The 19,648-nt window shown below is 55.8% G+C and overlaps 1 protein-coding gene across 1 annotated transcript in view; it reads left to right on the forward strand.

The window, feature by feature from the left end:
- Positions 1 to 5,244: 5,244 nt before the first annotated feature.
- The window catches only part of LOC144722805 (F-BAR and double SH3 domains protein 2-like), a 66,691-nt gene continuing 52,287 nt past the window's right edge, over positions 5,245 to 19,648 (forward strand). The window contains 3 exon segments of the mRNA XM_078601239.1: positions 5,245 to 5,602; positions 8,540 to 8,637; positions 14,302 to 14,347. Of these exon segments, the coding sequence (XP_078457365.1) occupies positions 5,582 to 5,602; positions 8,540 to 8,637; positions 14,302 to 14,347 (165 nt within the window). The 5' untranslated portion in view covers positions 5,245 to 5,581.

Below are 19,648 nucleotides of genomic sequence, written 5' to 3' on the forward strand. Positions count from 1 at the left end.
GCTGGCTATGTGCTGGCTATGCGCTGGCTATGCGGTAGCTATGTGTTGGCTATGTGTTGGCTATGTGCTGGCTATGCGCTGGCTATGCGCTCGCTATGTGCTGGCTATGCGCTGGCTATGCGCTGGCTATGCGCTCGCTATGCGCTGGCTATGCGCTGGCTATGCGGTAGCTATGTGCTGGCTATGTGCTGGCTATGCGCTGGCTATGCACTCGCTATGTGCTGGCTATGTGCTGGCTATGTGCTAGCTATGCGCTGGCTATGTGCTGGCTATGCGCTCGCTATGTGCTGGCTATGCGCTGGCTATGCGCTGGCTATGCGCTCGCTATGTGTTGGCTATGTGCTGGCTATGCGCTGGCTATGCGGTGGCTATGCGGTGGCTATGTGCTGGCTATGCGCTGGCTATGCGCTGGCTATGTGCTGGCTATGCGCTGGCTATGCGCTCGCTATGTGCTGGCTATGTGCTGGCTATGCGCTGGCTATGCGGTGGCTATGCGCTCGCTATGTGCTGGCTATGTGCTGGCTATGCGGTGGCTATGCGCTCGCTATGTGTTGGCTATGTGCTGGCTATGCGCTGGCTATGCGGTGGCTATGCGCTGGCTATGTGCTGGCTATGCGCTGGCTATGCGCTGGCTATGCGCTCGCTATGTGCTGGCTATGCGCTGGCTATGCGGTGGCTATGTGCTGGCTATGCGCTGGCTATGTGCTGGCTATGTGCTGGCTATGCGCTGGCTATGCGCTCGCTATGTGCTGGCTATGTGCTGGCTATGCGCTGGCTATGCGGTAGCTATGTGGTGGCCCCCAGCAGCAGCTCAGAGCTCTGGGCACAGCCACGGGTGGAGGGGAGCGGCGGCGCCGTGATTCAGCGCACGAAGCTACGAACCCGGCCACTGAGTTCGATTCCCGCTCACGGCCACCAGCACCGGTGACGATTGTCCGAAACGGTCCTGGGCCTCCCCTAGGTCGACTCAGGCCTCAAATGAGCACCTGGCGTAATGTGTAAACATCGCCACTGAGGAGACAAAGGCGGCCCGGTGTGGTGGTGGCCACCCACCCCCTCGCGTGCCGCCCTTCCTCGGTGCTCCTCGCGAACAGCGCTCGCCCCAACAGTCCGTTCGAGGCAACACGCGAGGTCTTCGTCTTTCGTCGCTGTGATGGCAGTCGCAGTCGTAGTTGTGGTTGTGGTTGTAGTTGTGGTTGTAGTCGTGGTTGTAGTAATGGTCATGGTGCGGAGGATGGCGGTGGCATTATTGTTCTGGTCGTGGTGGTAGTGGTAAGGACGGTGGTGGTTGTGTTGGTTGTGGTTGTTGTGGTGAGCACAATTCGCGGTTGCCAGTGCACTACCGAGCCACGAAAGCAGAGGGCGGAAGAGCCGAGATCAGAACAATCTGAAAAATCACTTCGGTGCTCTGCCCTCTGCCGAGTTCATGAACGCGACCGCATCGCAGCACATTCGTCATCAACAATATAGGTGACGTTTCGGGTAATGGCTCGTCTTAATCAGATACAAATAGACAGGCCGGCACAAACGGCGCTCACTAAGATATACAGAGTCGATACGAGTAAATACGCGCATTCAACTGAGCAAGAATGTAAGGTACAAGTCGAACGGCAGATCGTTGTGAAGTCACCGATGTAGGGATCGTCACTTTGTGAAGTGACAAGGGGTGCCACGTCACGTGGGGTGCACTTTGAGAAGTGACAAGGGGTGCTCACGTCACTTGGGGTGCACTTTGAGAAGTGACAAGGGGTGCTCACGTCACTTGGGGTGCACTTTGTGAAGTGACAAGGGGTGCCACGTCACGTGGGGTGCACTTTGAGAAGTGACAAGGGGTGCTCACGTCACTTGGGGTGCACTTTGTGAAGTGACAAGGGGTGCCACGTCACGTGGGGTGCACTTTGAGAAGTGACAAGGGGTGCTCACGTCACTTGGGGTGCACTTTGAGAAGTGACAAGGGGTGCTCACGTCACTTGGGGTGCACTTTGTGAAGTGACAAGGGGTGCCACGTCACGTGGGGTGCACTTTGTGAAGTGACAAGGGGTGCCACGTCACTTGGGGTGCACTTTGAGAAGTGACAAGGGGTGCTCACGTCACTTGGGGTGCACTTTGTGAAGTGACAAGGGGTGCTCACGTCACTTGGGGTGCACTTTGAGAAGTGACAAGGGGTGCTCACGTCACTTGGGGTGCACTTTGTGAAGTGACAAGGGGTGCTCACGTCACTTGGGGTGCACTTTGAGAAAGTGCCGCCGAGGTCCTCTGAACCCCACGCGGGGTGTCAGCGTGTCCTTGCGTCAGCTCTACCTCTGTTGATGCACTATAAATAAGAGGCATTGCTCGAAACGTCGCATATTACGCGAGCGCGCATTCTGCGTGTTGCCCTTGTGTGGGTTCACTTTCCCATATCCCCTCGCGTTACTGAAACCTTATCCCTCACCCCAACCGAGCCCCGAACACCATAATCAGTATACGTACCACCAATACCAACCCTATCCCCAATACGCGCCATGACGGTAACCCAAACCAATCCCTAACCCCAGCTCCATCCTCTACCGAACCATATCAACTCGCACTCAGCCGATCCCTCATCCCAAACACGAACCATACGCCCTAACCCTAATCACATACCTTCCCTATACTCCTAACACTAACCCTATCCCGCACGCCAACCATATCGCTAACTCAAAGTCTAATCCCTATCATTCACCCTGTCCTCATTCTGAACCACTTCACCACCGCTCCCCAGTTGTGAAGAATGGAGACAGACCCACGTGGAACGCGTGGGGGCGCTGCAGCTATGGGTGTCTGTGTCAGTCTATGGGTCTCTGTGTCAGTCTATGGGTGTCTGTGTCAGTCTATGGGTGTCTGTGTCAGTCTATGGGTCTCCGTGTGAGTCTGTGGGTCTGTGTCAGTCTATGGGTGTCTGTGTGAGTCTGTGGGTCTCTGTGTCAGTCTATGGGTGTCTGCGTGAGTCTGTGGGTCTCTGTGTCAGTCTATGGGTGTCTGTGTCAGTCTATGGGTCTCTGTGTAAGTCTGTGGGTCTCTGTGTCAGTCTATGGGTGTCTGTGTGAGTCTGTGGATCTCTGTGTCAGTCTATGGGTGTCTGTGTCAGTCTATGGGTCTCTGTGTGAGTCTGTGGGTCTCTGTGTCAGTCTATGGGTGTCTGTGTGAGTCTGTGGGTCTCTGTGTGAGTCTGTGGGTCTCTGTGTCAGTCTATGGGTGTCTGTGTGAGTCTGTGCATCTCTGTGTCAGTCTATGGGTGTCTGTGTGAGTCTATGGGTGTCTGTGTGAGTCTGTGGGTCTCTGTGTGAGTCTGTGGGTGTCTGTGTCATGGGTCTCTGTGTCAGGCTATGGGTCTCTGTGTCAGTCTGTGGGTCTCTGTGTGAGTCTATGGGTGTGTGTGTCAGTCTGTGGGTCTCTGTGTGAGTCTGTGGGTCTCTGTGTCAGTATATGGGTGTCTGTGTGAGTCTGTGCGTCTCTGTGTCAGTCTATGGGTGTCTGTGTGAGTCTATGGGTGTCTGTGTGAGTCTGTGGGTCTCTGTGTGAGTCTATGAGTGTCTGTGTCAGTCTGTGGGTCTCTGTGTGAGTCTGTGTCTCTGTGTTAGTCTATGGGTGTCTGTGTCAGTCTGTGGGTCTCTGTGTCAGTCTGTGGGTCTCCATGTCAGTCTCTGTGTGAGTCTGTGGGTCTCTGTGTCAGTCTATGGGTGTCTGTGTGAGTCTGTGGGTCTCTGTGTCAGTCTATGGGTGTCTGTGTGAGTCTGTGGGTCTCTGTGTCAGTCTATGGGTGTCTGTGTGAGTCTGTGGGTCTCTGTGTCAGTCTATGGGTGTCTGTGTGAGTCTATTGGTCTTTGTGTGGTGAGTCTATGGGTCTCCGTGTGAGTCTCTGGGTTTCTGAGGTAGTCTATGTCTCTATGTGTCAGTCTATGGGTCTCCGTGTCAGTCTATGGGTGTCTGTGTGAGTCTGTGGGTCTCTGTGTCAGTCTATGGGTGTCTGTGTGAGTCTGTGGGTCTCTGTGTCAGTCTGTGGGTCTCTGTGTCAGTCTATGGGTCTGTATGAGTCTATGGGTCTCTGTGTGAGTCTATGGGTCTCTTTGTCAGTATATGGGTGTATGTGTCAGTCTATGGGTCTCTATGCCAGTCTATGGGTCTCTGTGTCAGGCTATGGGTCTCTGTGTCAGTCTGTGGGTCTCTGTGTGAGTCTATGGGTGTGTGTGTCAGTCTGTGGGTCTCTGTGTGAGTCTATGTGTCTCTGTGTCAGTCTGTGGGTCTCTGTGTGAGTCTATGGGTCTCTGTGTGAGTCTGTGGGTCTGTGTGAGTCTATGGGTCTCTGTGTGAGTCTATGGGTCTCTGTGTGAGTCTATGGGTGTCTGTGTCAGTCTATGAGTCTCTATGCCAGTCTATGGGTCTCTTTGTCTGAGTCTGGATCTCTCTGTAATTTTGTAAGTTTGTGTATCTTTGTACGTCTCTGAGTCATGGGGTCTCTATGTAAGTACAGTAAATGTTGACGTAAGTGTTTGGGTTATTGCGAAATGTCATGGGGTCATTATGTAATTCTATGTGGTCTTTATGTAAGTCAATACGTCTACGGGTCTCTGTGTAAGGCTGTGGTAATCGGCGTCACGGCCGTAATCGACGTGTGTGGAGTTAGTGGCCACATCCTAACGACTGCAATAAAACAGCTGAGGCTTTCACTGCATGTAAACACCACCACCATCACCACCATCACCACCACCATCACCACCACCACGCTGACGCATCACACCGGTGTCCCGCTGCGCCCTGTTACTCGCGCGCGTGTGTAGTTGTGAGGAGCGGTGGCGCAGTGGTTAGCGCGCTGCGCTACGAACCCGGCTGCCCGAGTTCGATCCCCGCTCACGACAGAGGCGGACATCTGAATCGGTCAGGGGCGTCCTGGAGGACTCGGCCTCAAATGAGTGCCTGATGCGGGGAGACAAAGGCGGCCGGGAAGTGGTGTGAGCCACCTCCTCGATATGCCGCCGCCAGCCCTCTTCGTAGGTGCCGCTCACTCGCAGCACTTGCCCCAGCGCTCTGTTGAAGGCTACACGGGGCACCTTTGTCTTTGCAGCTCCGCGAGCTCAGGGCGGTGGCTTGGCACCACGTGCTCCACCCGAGCCCCTCCCTCCCTCTTTCCACCCCTCCCCCTCTCCGCCCCGCCCCCTCTCCGCCCTGCCCCCCTCCCCCTCTCCGCCCCGCCCCCCTCCCCCTCTCCACCCCGCCCCCTCCCCCGTCCCCGCCCGGGAAGCGCGCAGCGGCGTTCGCTTCGCGGGTCCGTCTCGCGCTCAGCGCCCTCCTCCTCCTCCGTCTCCTCCTCCTCCTCTCACTCCTCTGTCTCTCGCAGCAGCAGCACAAGGCGATTCAACATCGCCATCAGCAGCATCATCAGCAGCATCATCATCAGCAGCAGCAGCAACATCATCAGCAACATCACCAGAAGCAGCAGCAGCAGCAGAAGGAACAACAAAGGTGATCGCCCCCGATGGAGGCTCGCCAGTGTGATGCTCTCTGAGCTGAGCCGAGTTGAGCCCGAGTCTGGGGCCCCCCACGATTCAGCATCAGCGTCATCATGCAGCCCCCCCCACGGAAGGTAAGATGAGCCCAGCCGGGGGTCCCGGGGATGATGATGATGATGGTTGTTGTTGGGGGGGGGTGCATGGAGTAAGAGGCGGCAGCAGCAGCATCACCCCTGGTGTGGTCCCGCAGTGCACGAGACCACGTTTGTCTTTCGCGTTTATTTAAACAACAAACAACAACAAGGATACACATCTACATCCCGTCAGCCACACGGCCCTTTTGGGAGGTCATCTTCGTCATCATCAACGTTGGTTAAACCCGGGGGGGAAGTCGTCAGGACCGGCCTTGATGGAGCCAATGTGGGACGTATCAACTTGACAGGCGCACATTGTGGGCCGGTTTCGACACTCGGTGTCTCATCAGCAGCGCCAGGCTTGCTCGAGCTGGCGAACGAGGCGATGTTCATGGGCAAGGAGCCCCCCCTCCCGCCCTCTCTTTAAGATAGGGGGCCCCCCTCGCTCCACTGCTACTCTACTACATTACACAATGCTCGCTGGTGGCCGCTGTCACTTGTTTGGGATGAGGCCCAGAAAGGTCGAAACCAGGCCACAGCTTGCCTGCTGCTCCTGCGGCTGGATGCTCGTGGTCTGGAAGGCCAACACGGGCTGATGGACTGAGCCGTGTTTGTATGGGGGCGGTTTGACCATACTTCACCACGCTGGTCATGCCGTGATTATGCAGAACCGTGCCCTTTAGCCGCTCGTAGAATCACCATCGATGCGAGTGTGGTGGAGCCGGGATGATGATGATGATGAGGTGCTGCTGCTGGTGGGGGGGGGAGAGTTGGCGTCTCACTCTGACGGCGTGGTTAGGGGAGCAGCAGCTGTTGTTGTTGTTGTGGGAGTGGTGGTGAAGTTGTGGACATTTTGTGGAGGTTGTTGTTGTTGGTGGTGGTGTTGTTTTTGTTGGAGTCACGGGGGTTGATGGGGAGAGTGAAGTGGTGGGTGACTGGGATGGGGGGGGGGCAATGTGAGGACACAGATGCAGAGATGATTGATGGGTCCCAAACGTCGGATTGTTATTAATCGTAATTTTCCATCCACTGCTGCTGATGTGCGGGCCAACTCCACGCCGCGTGGGTTGCGTTGGGGTTAATTGACCATACTTCACCACGCTGGTCGAGCATAGGAGTTCAGTACAGTAGCGGGTTTTCTTTTGACACGCTACCCTCTGCTGCCCACGTGGTAGCCACGCAAGCGCCTGTGACAGCCTCTGCGTGGTGGTTGCATTCCAAGCGCTATCCAGGCTCATCTATGCTTAGCTTCTGACGTTATCGCTCGCTACTGATGTTAGCCGTGTCCGGGAATCTAACTCAGGTCTCCGGGTGCTAACCACTGCACTAGCGCTGCCCCTTCATCTACGATCCCGTAATAATTATACTCAGCAGGTGATCTGCTTCTGGGTCCTGTCGAGGTGTGAAAATGCATGGCAGACAGGAAGTAGTGCTGGTGGTGGTTCTCCTGATGATGATGTTGGTGGTGGTGCTGGTGGTTGTGGTGGTGGTGCTGATGATGATGATGTTGGTGGTGTTGATGATGATGATTATGCTGGTGGTGGTGTTGGTGGTGGCGGTGGTGGTGCTACTGATGATGCTGCTGGTGGTGGTGGTGCTACTGATGATGCTGGTGGTGGTGCTGATGATGATGATGTTGGTGGTGGTGCTGATGATGATGATGTTGGTGGTGGTGGTGGTGCTGATGATGATGCTGGTGGTGGTGCTGATGATGATGATGCTGGTGGTGGTGCTGATGATGATGCTGCTGGTGGTGGTGGTGCTCATGATGATGTTGGTGGTGCTGTTGATGATGTTGGTGGTGGTGCTGATGATGATGTTGGTGGTGGTGCTGATAATGATGATGATGCTGCTGCTGATGATGATTATGCTGGTGGTGCTGCTGCTGATGATGATTATGCTGGTGGTGGTGCTGCTGATGATGATGGTGGTGGTGGTGGTGGTGCTGCTGCTGATGCTGGTGGTTGTGGTGCTGATGATGATGCTGGTGGTGGTGGTGCTGCTGCTGATGCTGCTGGTGGTGGTGCTGCTGATGCTGGTGGTTGTGGTGCTGATGATGATGCTGGTGGTGGTGGTGCTGATGATGCTGTTGGTGCTGATGATGCTGTTGGTGCTGAAGATGGTGCTGCCGCTGCAGCTGATGGTTGTTGTGTTGATGTTTACAATATCGACACGTGGGAGTAGTGACAAGCACATTGTGTTGACGTCGCACACACTCGGCAGTGATGATGATGATGCTGGTGGCAGCACTGCTACAGAGACCACGTTTTGAGTAATAATAATACATCGTGAGGTGTCGTAATGACAGCAGTGGTCCTCACACAGTCATGAAGCTAAGCGTGGTGACGTCCAGCAGTTGTCCAGGAAAGCTTCGTGGCGTCTGCGAACTCCTGACCACGAGGGATCCCGCTTCATTCCTTTAGAATTAGAATGTAAATACAACTCACAACATTGGTGATTAACGCTGTGCGGTGTGTAAACATCTGCACTGGGGAGACAAAGGCGGCCGGGCGTAGTGCTGGCCACGCCACCTGCTCGTGTGCCGTGCCGGCTTCAATAGGTGTTCGCTAACAGCACTTGCCCCAACAGCCTGTTGACGGCTATGCGGGGAATCTTTGGCTTTGTCTCATCCATTGTTTACATTCCTAAAACAAATAGAGGAACACGCGTGCGCTCGTGCGCTGCGTTTGGGATAGGGCCGATGCCATCGGTTTAACATGGGTTTTATATTCACCGTGTGGAGGCTGGCTACACAGGGGATATTCATCTTGTATTGGTGGCAGCAGTGATGGTGGTGGTGTTGGTAGTGCCGCTCGCTCGTGGCGTTGATGGTGGTGGCGATGGTGGTGGTGGCGCTGATGGTGGTGGCGTTGAGTGGCGGTGGTGATGATGGTGCTGATGGTTGTGTTTGTGACGCGCTCTGGTGTTGTGGTGCAGGCGAAGGTGACGCAGGAGGTGCGGTGCGCGCAGACAGAGCAGCTTGCGCGGCTCACGGCCAAACACCAGCAGGAGAGCGACCTCCTGGAGGACATCCGGTGAGACGTGCACACGTGCCTGTTCGTACGTGTGTGTATGGATGTGTACGTGTGTGTGTACGAGTGTGTGTGCGTGTGTGTGTACATGTGTGTGGGGAGCGCTGGTGCGGTCGTGAGCACACTGCTCTATGAACCCGGTGACCCGAGTTCAATTCCCGCTCGCAGCGTCGGTGAAGATGATCTGATTATCTGAACGGGTCCTGGGCCTCCGCTTGGTCGACCCAACCTTAATGACATTCGCACCTGATTGCGGTGTGTCTCAAACACCAGCACTGGGGATACAAAGGCAGGCGGGTGTGGTGCATAGCAGGCCGCCGTGCCGTGCACCGTGCCGGCCTTCGGAGGTGCTACTCACTCATGGCACTTGTCCCAAAAGTCTCGCAAGTGGATCGGGGCGGCGATGATGTGTGTTATTGTTGTCGTGCGTGTGCGTGCGCATTCGGGCGTGCCAGCTGGTCACAAGGCTGGCTCTGTGTTGGCGTCGAGCGATATTTAATTCCTGTGAGAGCGCTGCTCTATGTGCCCGTGCGTATTCGGTTGACACAACGCAACACGAAGTGGAACCACGGCGCAGCACGGCCTGACACACAGCCTACACACACAGCCTGACACACACAGCCTCTGCACACACACAGCCTATACACACACAGCCTCTACACACACACAGCCTACACACACAGCCTGACACACACAGCCTGACACACACAGCCCGACACACACACAGCCTACACACACAGCCTACACACACAGCCTCTACACACACAGCCTACACACACAGCCTATACACAGACAGCCTATACACACACAGCCTACACACACAGCCTGCACACACAGCCTACACACACAGCCTGACACACACAGCCTACACACACAGCCTCTACACACACACAGCCTACACACACAGCCTGACACACACAGCCTGACACACACAGCCTACACACACAGCCTGACACACACTGCCTCTACACACACAGTCTCTACACACACACAGCCTACACACACAGCCTACACACACAGCCTATACACACAGCCTACACACACAGCCTGACACACACAGCCTACACACACAGCCTATACACACACAGCCTATACACACACACAGCCTACACACACTGCCTACACACACAGCCTGACACACACAGCCTGACACACACAGCCTCTACACACACAGCCTCTACACACACAGCCTACACACACAGCCTACACACACAGCCTACACACACAGCCTACACACACAGCCTGACACACAGCCTATACACACACAGCCTCTACACACACACAGCCTACACACAGCCTACACACACAGCCTGACACACACAGCCTACACACACAGCCTACACACACAGCCTCTACACACACAGCCACTACACACACAGCCTATACACACACAGCCACTACACACACAGCCTACACACACAGCCACTACACACACAGCCTACACACACAGCCACTACACACACAGCCACTACACACACAGCCACTACACACACAGCCTACACACACAGCCACTACACACACAGCCTACACACACAGCCACTACACACACAGCCACTACACACACAGCCACTACACACACAGCCACTACACACAGCCACTACACACACAGCCACAACACACACAGCCACAACACACACAGCCTACACACACAGCCACTACACACACAGCCACTACACACAGCCACTACACACACAGCCACTACACACACAGCCTACACACACAGCCACTACACATACAGCCACTACACACACAGCCACTACACACACAGCCACTACACACACAGCCACTACACACAGCCACTACACATCACCTGACACACAGCCGATAAAATCACTACCACTTTGTGGGGAGGTCAACAGTGGGTTGTCTTTTGAAGAGGCCCCCCCCCCATCAAAGGAACGGGGAATTTCCACCGCCAGCTCAGCGCCGCGAACGGGAGACAAGCGCTGGCTCGATGGCCGTCACCAGCCGGTGTGCGCTGCTGCGCTCGACTTGGTGGAGCGCGCGGGTCGCTGGCTCTTTGGACGCCGCTGCGCCGGACGGGGAGGGGGGTCACGCTCTGCTTGGAGCTCGCCTCGTGTTTACCGGCGATGTCGTAGACCCCGAGGCTTGCGTCACGCGAACTCCGGGTTTGGGAAATTGCGACCGCGTAGACGAAAGTGAGGTCATCCTTGCGCCACGAATCCGTGCGGATTCCAGCCGTGGGCTGGGGGCCGGGGGGCTCGGAGGGCTGGGTGGGTGGCGGCTCCCACCGGGACGGTGCATGGAATGTGCATTCATGACAAACAGTCAGGGGCTGATCTCATCTGGGATTAAATCATTTCCGATCTCTTTCTCAAATCACACAATTGGGATTTGTAGCCAGTAAACCTGAGAATGTTGGTCCCAACGTCAAACCAACGTTGGCGTTTTGGATCTGTGACCTGTGCCGCCACGGCCCACGCGGTGTGGGGTCGCCGTCATCCAGCAGTGGATTAACAAGAGGCGTTGTGCTGGGTGACGGGGCTTGATTGTGCTACGTGCCACCAGCAGCAGCGGCAGTAGTTGCGGCATCCGTCTCTAAACAGCCTCGCGATCGCTGCTGCTGGGAGTCGTCAAACGACCCACTGTCACTACGACCTAATGACCGAGTGAGTGACCCGGTGAGCGACTTGGCGGGCGGGCGACTGGACGGATGGGCAGCAGAGCTGACTCAACAGCATGTTCTCGTTTTTTAAAGAATCTGAAAAATTCCTGGCAGGAAGCCACCAGCTGGAGGATGCGTGAACCATCGCCGCGTGTTTACTCTGCAGTGCAGTGTGACTCCGTCCACCAACCACCCACCAACCACCAACCAACCAATCACTCATCAACCACCAATAACCACCAACCAAACACAATTCAAGCACCAACCAAACACCAACCAATCACTACCCAAACACCAATAACCACCAATAAAACGCTCACCAACCACAATCGAAACACTTCACAGTCCACCGCGGTGCTTGATGAGGGCACGGAGCGTTAACTCCGTCGCACTCCACTTGGCACGGCCGCCGCCGTGAGCTGGTGGCGGTGAGCGGACACCTGAGCGCACACCTGAGCGCGCGCTCGCCCGCGCGCTTCGCCTGCGCGTCGACGCGTGTGACTGGGCGCGATGGTCACGCAGTCGGCTTGCTGTGAATAAGGCCTCGAGACACTGTGCGTGTTTACACGTTCCACGGTGTAGGTGTACGTGAGTGTATACGTGTGTACACATTTACGTGGACGTGCGTGTGTGTATGCGATTGTGTGTACGTGTGTGTGTGTACGTGTGTGTGTGTACGTGTGTGTGTGTGCGTGTGTGTGTGTACGTGCGTGTGTGTACGTGTGTGTGTGTACGTGTGTGTGTGTACGTGTGTGTGTGTACGTGTGTGTGTGTACGTGTGTGTGTGTACGTGTGTGTGTGTACGTGTGTGTGTGTACGTGTGTGTGTGTACGTGTGTGTGTGTACGATATATCAACGTTACTTGACACCTTCAACACCTTACAAACGATCCGTGTGCAAGGTGACCTGTTTGCAAGGGGCTTTCAAGGTGAAATATTTCCTTTAAATAAATAATAAAACTTCCGCGTGGTGGTTTATGATGGTAGGGTGGTGGGGGAGAGGGGTCGGGGGGGGGAGGAGAGGTGCGGGCGGCCTGACCCCGAGGGCGGACAGCGCGGGCCTCTGTTCGTGCCGAGTGTCGCGCTGGACTTTGGCCCAGGGCCAGGAGGAGACGAGGTGCAGGAGGAGAGCGAGACAGAGAGCGTCTGCGTGTGTGTGGTCGTGAGTCCTGGTGATGCGTCCCAGGGTTAAGGGTCGTGCCGCGCATGTCATCCGGCGCAAGGTCCGACGTTTGGCTTCCCCGCGTCGGCAGCTTCGTCGTGGTCGAGGAAGCTTCTGGCATGTGGAGCGAAGCTTTGGACGTCGCGTCGAACAGCGGCAGCTCATCCCGCGAGAAAACCTGCGCAGGAGCGGCCCCGAATCTGTTCACGCAGTGCCGAGCAAAGGTGGCACGGTCCCGATAGCCTGGGTTGGACTCTAGGCCACGGCGACCACGAGCTGGCGCTGGTCGCTGTCCCTGTCCTGGGTAGTGGCGCAACTCTCGAGTGTGAAGTTGGTGCAATTGCACCGGGGCCCATGCCAACCACGCTACACCCCGAGGCCTACTCCTCCCTTTGTCTGAGTGCATAGAGTTCGCCAAATCCATGGCAGCCTTAAGAGGCGCTCGCTCGCAGCTCTTGCCAGTACAGGCTGCACCTGCAGGTGTTGCGGGTGGACTTGCGTCACCAGCCTTGGCGATACGGCGCCACCGCGTGGACCTTGAACGTCGATCGTGAACTCTCTCCCACGATAAGGGACCCCCGTCCACGTCTCTGCCCCCACCCCCCTCCCGCCCCCCTCTCCTTTTTTCCGCACTCCCCCCCCCGCCCCCATTCGCATTCCTCGGCGGGGTTGCCGCTGGCCCCGCCGTGACGATTGTGTTTATTTTGGGACGGTTAAGGCGGTGGCCACGTGCGACCACCGCCCGCGTTCCGAGTGCTGGGCTCGCGGTGGTGATGTCACGGCCAGGAGCTGTCCACCCTCACCGCAGTGTTCGGGGCTCCCGGTGTCTGCGTTGGTGTCGATTTCTCGGTAAAAGTTTTATGGAACCGCACCACCCCCGCTACTACACGGCGGATTAAATCGACACGCATGGATTCTCACCGGATGGTTGGGGAGGGGGAGCCCAGGGTGGGACCAGTGATGGAGTGGCAGCCGAGGGCTGGCCACACGGGGAGATGCTGGAGGGTTCCCAGGGTGTCTTTGACGTCTCGGCCTACTCGTGCCTTTTACACTTGCGGTCGCTGCCCTTTTGAATCTCGCTATCTCGTCAAATCTCCCCACTTCGTCTGGGCCACCGTTGAAAAGGAGCCCCTTGGCTCCACGAGCATGTGCGTCGCCCCACAGTGAGCTCACTGCCGAGCGAGAGAGAGAGAGATTTGTTGTCCCCATGGCGATGTTTTAGGTGGTCTGCAGGGCCCCACACCGCTTCAGCCCGGCTGCCCCCGAGTCCTCCATCCTGCCAGATGAGCTGATATCAAGGATGGCCCAAAAGTCATGGCACACAGGGTTTTTATATTCATTTTAACAAATGGTCAAACTAACTTCGATTGGCATTAATACATGCATGTACGTACGATTTATCTTTTGAAATTAATTTAATATTTTTTTCGAATATTACAGCAGCTTTCTTTAGCGTGCATGACGAATTAAATTAGTTTTTAGGCAAACTAAGGGGGCAAGTTTCTTCAATGCCGCCCTCCCAGCCCCCCCCCCCACCTCTCCCCCCCCCCCCCAGCAGCACGGATGGGTGACAGCACAGTTGTTGTGTGATGGACGGGTTGTGTGTGGTGGGGCAAAGTGTGGGTGACTCCCACCTCGTCCAGAACGTGGCAGAGTAGGGCCCAACACCATCAGGTGGGAACCCCCAGAGCTTCATCTCGTGGGGGTCCCAGCAGGGGTGGGGGTCCCAGCAGTGGGTAGGTGGTGGGTGGGTGGTGCGTGTGTGGGTGGTGCGTGTGTGGGTGGTGCGTGGGTGGGTAGGTTGTGCGTGTGTAGGTGGGCGGTGCGTGTGCGGTGCGGTGGCAGTTTGTGGAGTTCAATTTGTTTCTGTCGGTCCGCAGGTCGTTCTGCAAGCAGCGGGCAGCCATCGAGAAGGATTATGGACAGGTAAGGCCACCTGTATGCACACACACACACATATCTGTATGCACACACACACATCTGTTACAGACTTTTGGGGCAAATGCTGTTAGCGAGCACCTATGAAGGCCGGGATGGCACACGAGGGACGGCACACATCGCACCAGGTACTCATTTGAGGCCGAGTCGACCTAGGGGAGGCCCAGGACCGGTTCAGATAATCGTCACCGGTGTTGGCCGTGAGCGGGAATCAAACCCGTAGCGCAACGCGCTAACCGCTACACTACCGCTCCCCACACACACACAGACACACACCTCTACGCACAACCAGGGTGTGCCACTCACTGCATATGAAAAGAAGTCTCAGTGTTGTAGGATGTCTCCCTCCTCCCAGTTTGTTACACCTGAGAATCTCATTCGACTCTCTTCGTAGTCAAAGAGCCCTCAGAGTCCCCCCATCTCCTCCTCTTCTCTGCGTCTGTGCCTCTACACTGTGACTGTACGTATATTGAGTGGAACCCTACTACTCGCCTACTCACTCACCTACTCGCTCACCTACTTGCTCACCTACTCACTCGCCCACTCACCTACCCAGAATCAGAATCTTTGTTTAGACGGGAGGAATCCGATGAGCTATGAAGCTCTTTTCCACAGACGCCCAGTGTGGGCGGCAGGTCACCTGAGAGGGCCGCCTGTTGCTCCTCTGCGTCTGTGCTGTCTATCGACTTTGATCTCCGCTCCATTGGGCGCCCCGTCAACATTGAGGGATCGTCTCGGTTTAACCGGCAAACAAATACAACCGGGAGGCATGGACCTTGAAAATAACAAACTTGACTTTTAAATGGCACCCTAATGTCCACACACAGGTGTGTGCACACCTGCGTGTACGCACGCCTGTATGAACACACGCCTGCATGTACGCACTCCTGCCCAACACCCTCCCTCCCCACTCCCTCCAATGTGGATCCGTGCACCGCTTGCTGACCGCACCGACCACTTGTTGCACGCACGATGGTGGCTTGCGTCATAGTAACGTGGAATTTCTACCGCTGGATCGAGGCCTCTTTCTTTTTCTTATTTTGTTCCCAAATGTGCGCTACAAGGACGGCCAGAACGGGGGCCCCTTGCAATGACACGGTCGACGTGAGCTGTGTGCGTGTGTCAATTTGTGTCTGCCCGTCAAAGCTGGGGGCGGGTCAGCGTAGCGGCCAGCTCACCGCACTCCGAACCCAGTGACCCGAGTTCCATTCCCGCTCTACGCACAGAAGCTCCTCCCCTCTGGCAGACCCGCCGAGGTTCGGCGAGGCCCGGGACCGGGAGGCCCAAGAGGGCCGCCTTTGTTGTGGGGCCCTCTGTGGTGTGAGACACGGGGGTCAAATTGCCCCGACCCCCACCTCTGGGTGGCCCTGCTCACACGTGTTCGTGTCTTAGCTTGTCTGTCTTAGGTTTTGTTGACACCGTGGTTGCGAGTTTAAACTCGGACGTCACACTGACTTGGCACAGCCTCTGATGGCCGTCTTCTCGGCTCTAGCTGGGCCCTGGCTCGGGTCAGGCTCGGCTCTGACTCAGGTCAGGCTCGGGTCAGGCTCGGTTCCTGGAAAAATCCACCGGCTCAAGTTTTGAGCTGAGCCGTGACTAAGAAGAAGGGGTCTTAGTGTCTCATCATCATCATCGTCATGGTCATCACTCGTGTGAGATGTTTATGTTTTGTGACAATGCTGCGTGTTATGTGTAATGAGAAGTGGCCAAACAGTTCAGCACAGTCGTTTATTTGCCGAAGCTGAGGTTTCGGTGTAAATGTGTGGTGTGTGTACACAAAGGGTGTACTAAAGTGCGATTGCGTAGATACAATCGCTAAAATTCCACACACGTAAACCACACACACGTAAACACACCAGAACACACACACACAAACACACACATACAGACACACACAGACAGACACAGACACACACAGACACACACGTAAACCACAGACAACAACAACCACCGTTCGCCAATAAGTGGCGGTGACGTCACCACGACGCTTGTGCCAGGCTATGTGCACCTTGAGGCACATGAAGTGTCGAACGCCCGTTCGCAGGTCACGGGACAAACCCAGGTGCCACGGGTCGACTGACTGAGATGACTGGCCGATGCACCACCTGTACCCATACTGTGCCAACTTGCTGTGCTTTAGCCACCCAGTGCTCCGCTCATTGTTGTGAGCGTCGCTCCTCCCCCCTCCGTTGTTGGAGGGCGACTGCCTCCAACCACCCAGTAGCGTCCTTTACGAGCCTCCTCCAGAGGCCGATCTTGACACTGCTGGTACCAGTCATCGGCCAGTCCACTCAGCTCCCCATCCTCCTGTACCACATCACTCCATCTCTTCTCGAGCCCGTGCCGTGCTCGTTCAGCCTCCTCTATCCGGCTGAACAAAAGCTGTTTAGGCATGCGGTGGCTGGGCATGCAGACTACATTACCCAGCCAACGCAGCCTTGCCTGCCGGAGGAGCTCACACAATCCAGCCTGGTTAAACCCAGGATGGATCGTAGGCAGGCCAGGCTAAATGTTTCTAACCGGCGAAGATGTTCCATTAGGGGGTCCACGTTTCGCAAGCATGGAGAAGGGAGGGAATGACTGGCCGAGAAGACCTGGAGTTTCGTGCGAAGTGACAGACCAGGTAGCTTCCACACAGCGTTACGCAACCGATGAAAAGAAAATGCCGCTCGACTGATTCGGAGTGAGACCTCTGGTCACACACACTGCAACGCACACACACTGCAGGACACACACACTGCAGCACACACACACACATACACTGCACACACACACACACTGCACACACACACACACACACTGCAGCACACACACACACTGCAGCACACACACACACACACTGCAGCACACACACACACACACTGCAGCACACACACACACTGCAGCACACACACACACTGCAGCACACACACACTGCAGCACACACACACACTGCAGCACACACACACACTGCAGCACACACACACACTGCAGCACACACACACACTGCACCACACACACTGCAGCACACACACACACTGCAGCACACACACACACTGCAGCACACACACACACTGCACCACACACACTGCAGCACACACACACACTGCAGCACACACACACTGCAGCACACACACACTGCAGCACACACACACACTGCAGCACACACACACACTGCAGCACACACACACACTGCAGCACACACACACTGCAGCACACACACACTGCAGCACACACACACACTGCAGCACACCCACACACTGCAGCACACACACACACTGCAGCACACACACACACTGCACCACACACACTGCAGCACACACACTGCAGCACACACACACACTGCAGCACACACACACACTGCAGCACACACACACACTGCAGCACACACACACACTGCATCACACACACTGCAGCACACACACTGCAGGACACACACGCACACACTGCAGCACACACACACACTGCACCACACACATTGCAGCACACACACACACACTGCAGCACACACACACTGCACCACACACACTGCAGGACACACACACACACACTGCAGCACACACACACACTGCACCACACACATTGCAGCACACACACACACACTGCAGCACACACACACTGCACCACACACACTGCAGGACACACACACACACACTGCAGCACACACACACACTGCACCACACACACTGCAGCACACACACACACACTGCAGCACACACACACTTCAGCACACACACTGCAGCACACACACACACTGTACTCTGCGTGCCACAGTCTCCCCCCCCCCCCCCCGCGGGGCCAGGAACTGAGCAATGCGCCGTGGCTGCCAAGGAGCGAGGGCCCCGCGACTCGGGCGTGAGATGCTCTTCAACCGCCCCCCAGAATCACGTCAACATGCCATCTACTGCTTTAATGTGGAGATATTTTTATTTTTCTGCGGTCAAAATACTATTGCATCAATGACTCACCCCGTGGAAATATTACTGTCCCCTTAGTGGGGTCAGAAAGAAGGGCCGGGGTACAAACTCGATGGCAGCAATATGACCCCCACCACCACCCCCCACCACCCCCCGCCCTCCACCTATCCCCCACCACCCCCCACCCTCCCACCTCCCTGCCCCCCTTGGGCAGATTCCTCTCCAGTGAACGGATGTCTACCCAAGGCTAATCACAACTTTGTTCCAATCGCCGTATAACTAAATGTGCAAATGCCAATAGGCCAACCCCACCACAGTCACAGCCATGGCCCAGACTGGTTTGGGCGGGGGGGGGGTCACGCTACCACACAGAGGGGGGGGGGGGTCACGCTACCACACAGAGGGGGGGGGGGGGAGTCACACTACCACACAGAGGGGGGGGGTCACACAAGGACACCTACACCTGTCTCTCTACCTCCACCTGTCTCTCTACCTCCACCGGTCTCTCTCTCTCTGTCTCTACCCAACATGTTGGCTCGGCCGTGCGGTTTGAATTCACCAGGCATGCGGTCGGACGTGGGACAACATTGTGTGTACTGTGTGTGTGTACCGTGTGTGTGTACTCTGTGTACTGTGTGTGTACTGTGTGTGTGTACTGTGTGTGTGTACCGTGTGTGTGTACCGTGTGTGTGTACTGTGTGTGTACTGTGTGTGTACCGTGTGTGTACTGTGTGTACTGTGTGTGTGTGCTGTGTGTGTGCACTGTGTGTGTGCACTGTGTGTGTACTGTGTGTGTGTACTGTGTGTGTGCACTGTGTGTACTGTGTGTGTGTACTGTGTGTGTGTACTGTGTGCATTGTGTATGTGTACTGTGTCTGTGTACTGTGTGTACTGTGTGTGTGTACTGTGTGCATTGTGTATGTGTACTGTGTGTGTGTACTGTGTGCACTGTATGTGTGCTGTGTGTGTACCGTCTGTAGTGTACGCGCTGCTTGGCAGCTTTCTCCTTGTGCAGTGCATTGTGGGTTTGATGACCGTGCGTTCCATGTTACGCGGTTTTGCTTTGCATGCCTTCTTGTTTGGAATGTATTTACCGTATAAAGTGAGGGAGACCTGCTTCCACTATAGAACTTTGACCCCCGGGTGAACATCTTGTACGTAAACTGTGCTATCTTGTACGTAAACTGTGCTATCTTGTATGTAAACTGTGCTATCTTGCACCTGCAGTGGCCGAGCAGTAGCGCGTTTACCGCTTGCTGTAGAGGTTCAGGGTTCGAATCCAGCGGCCGCCCTGGTTAATACTATGGTGTGTGATTACTGCAGTAACACTACGTGCCGTCCCCTTCACTCGCAGCGGGCGTTAAAGATCCTGTGACGTCACTCACAAGAGAGT

Source organism: Lampetra planeri, chromosome 15, assembly GCF_965212315.1.
Source record: "Lampetra planeri chromosome 15, kcLamPlan1.2.h2, whole genome shotgun sequence".
NCBI classification, from domain to species: domain Eukaryota; kingdom Metazoa; phylum Chordata; class Hyperoartia; order Petromyzontiformes; family Petromyzontidae; genus Lampetra; species Lampetra planeri.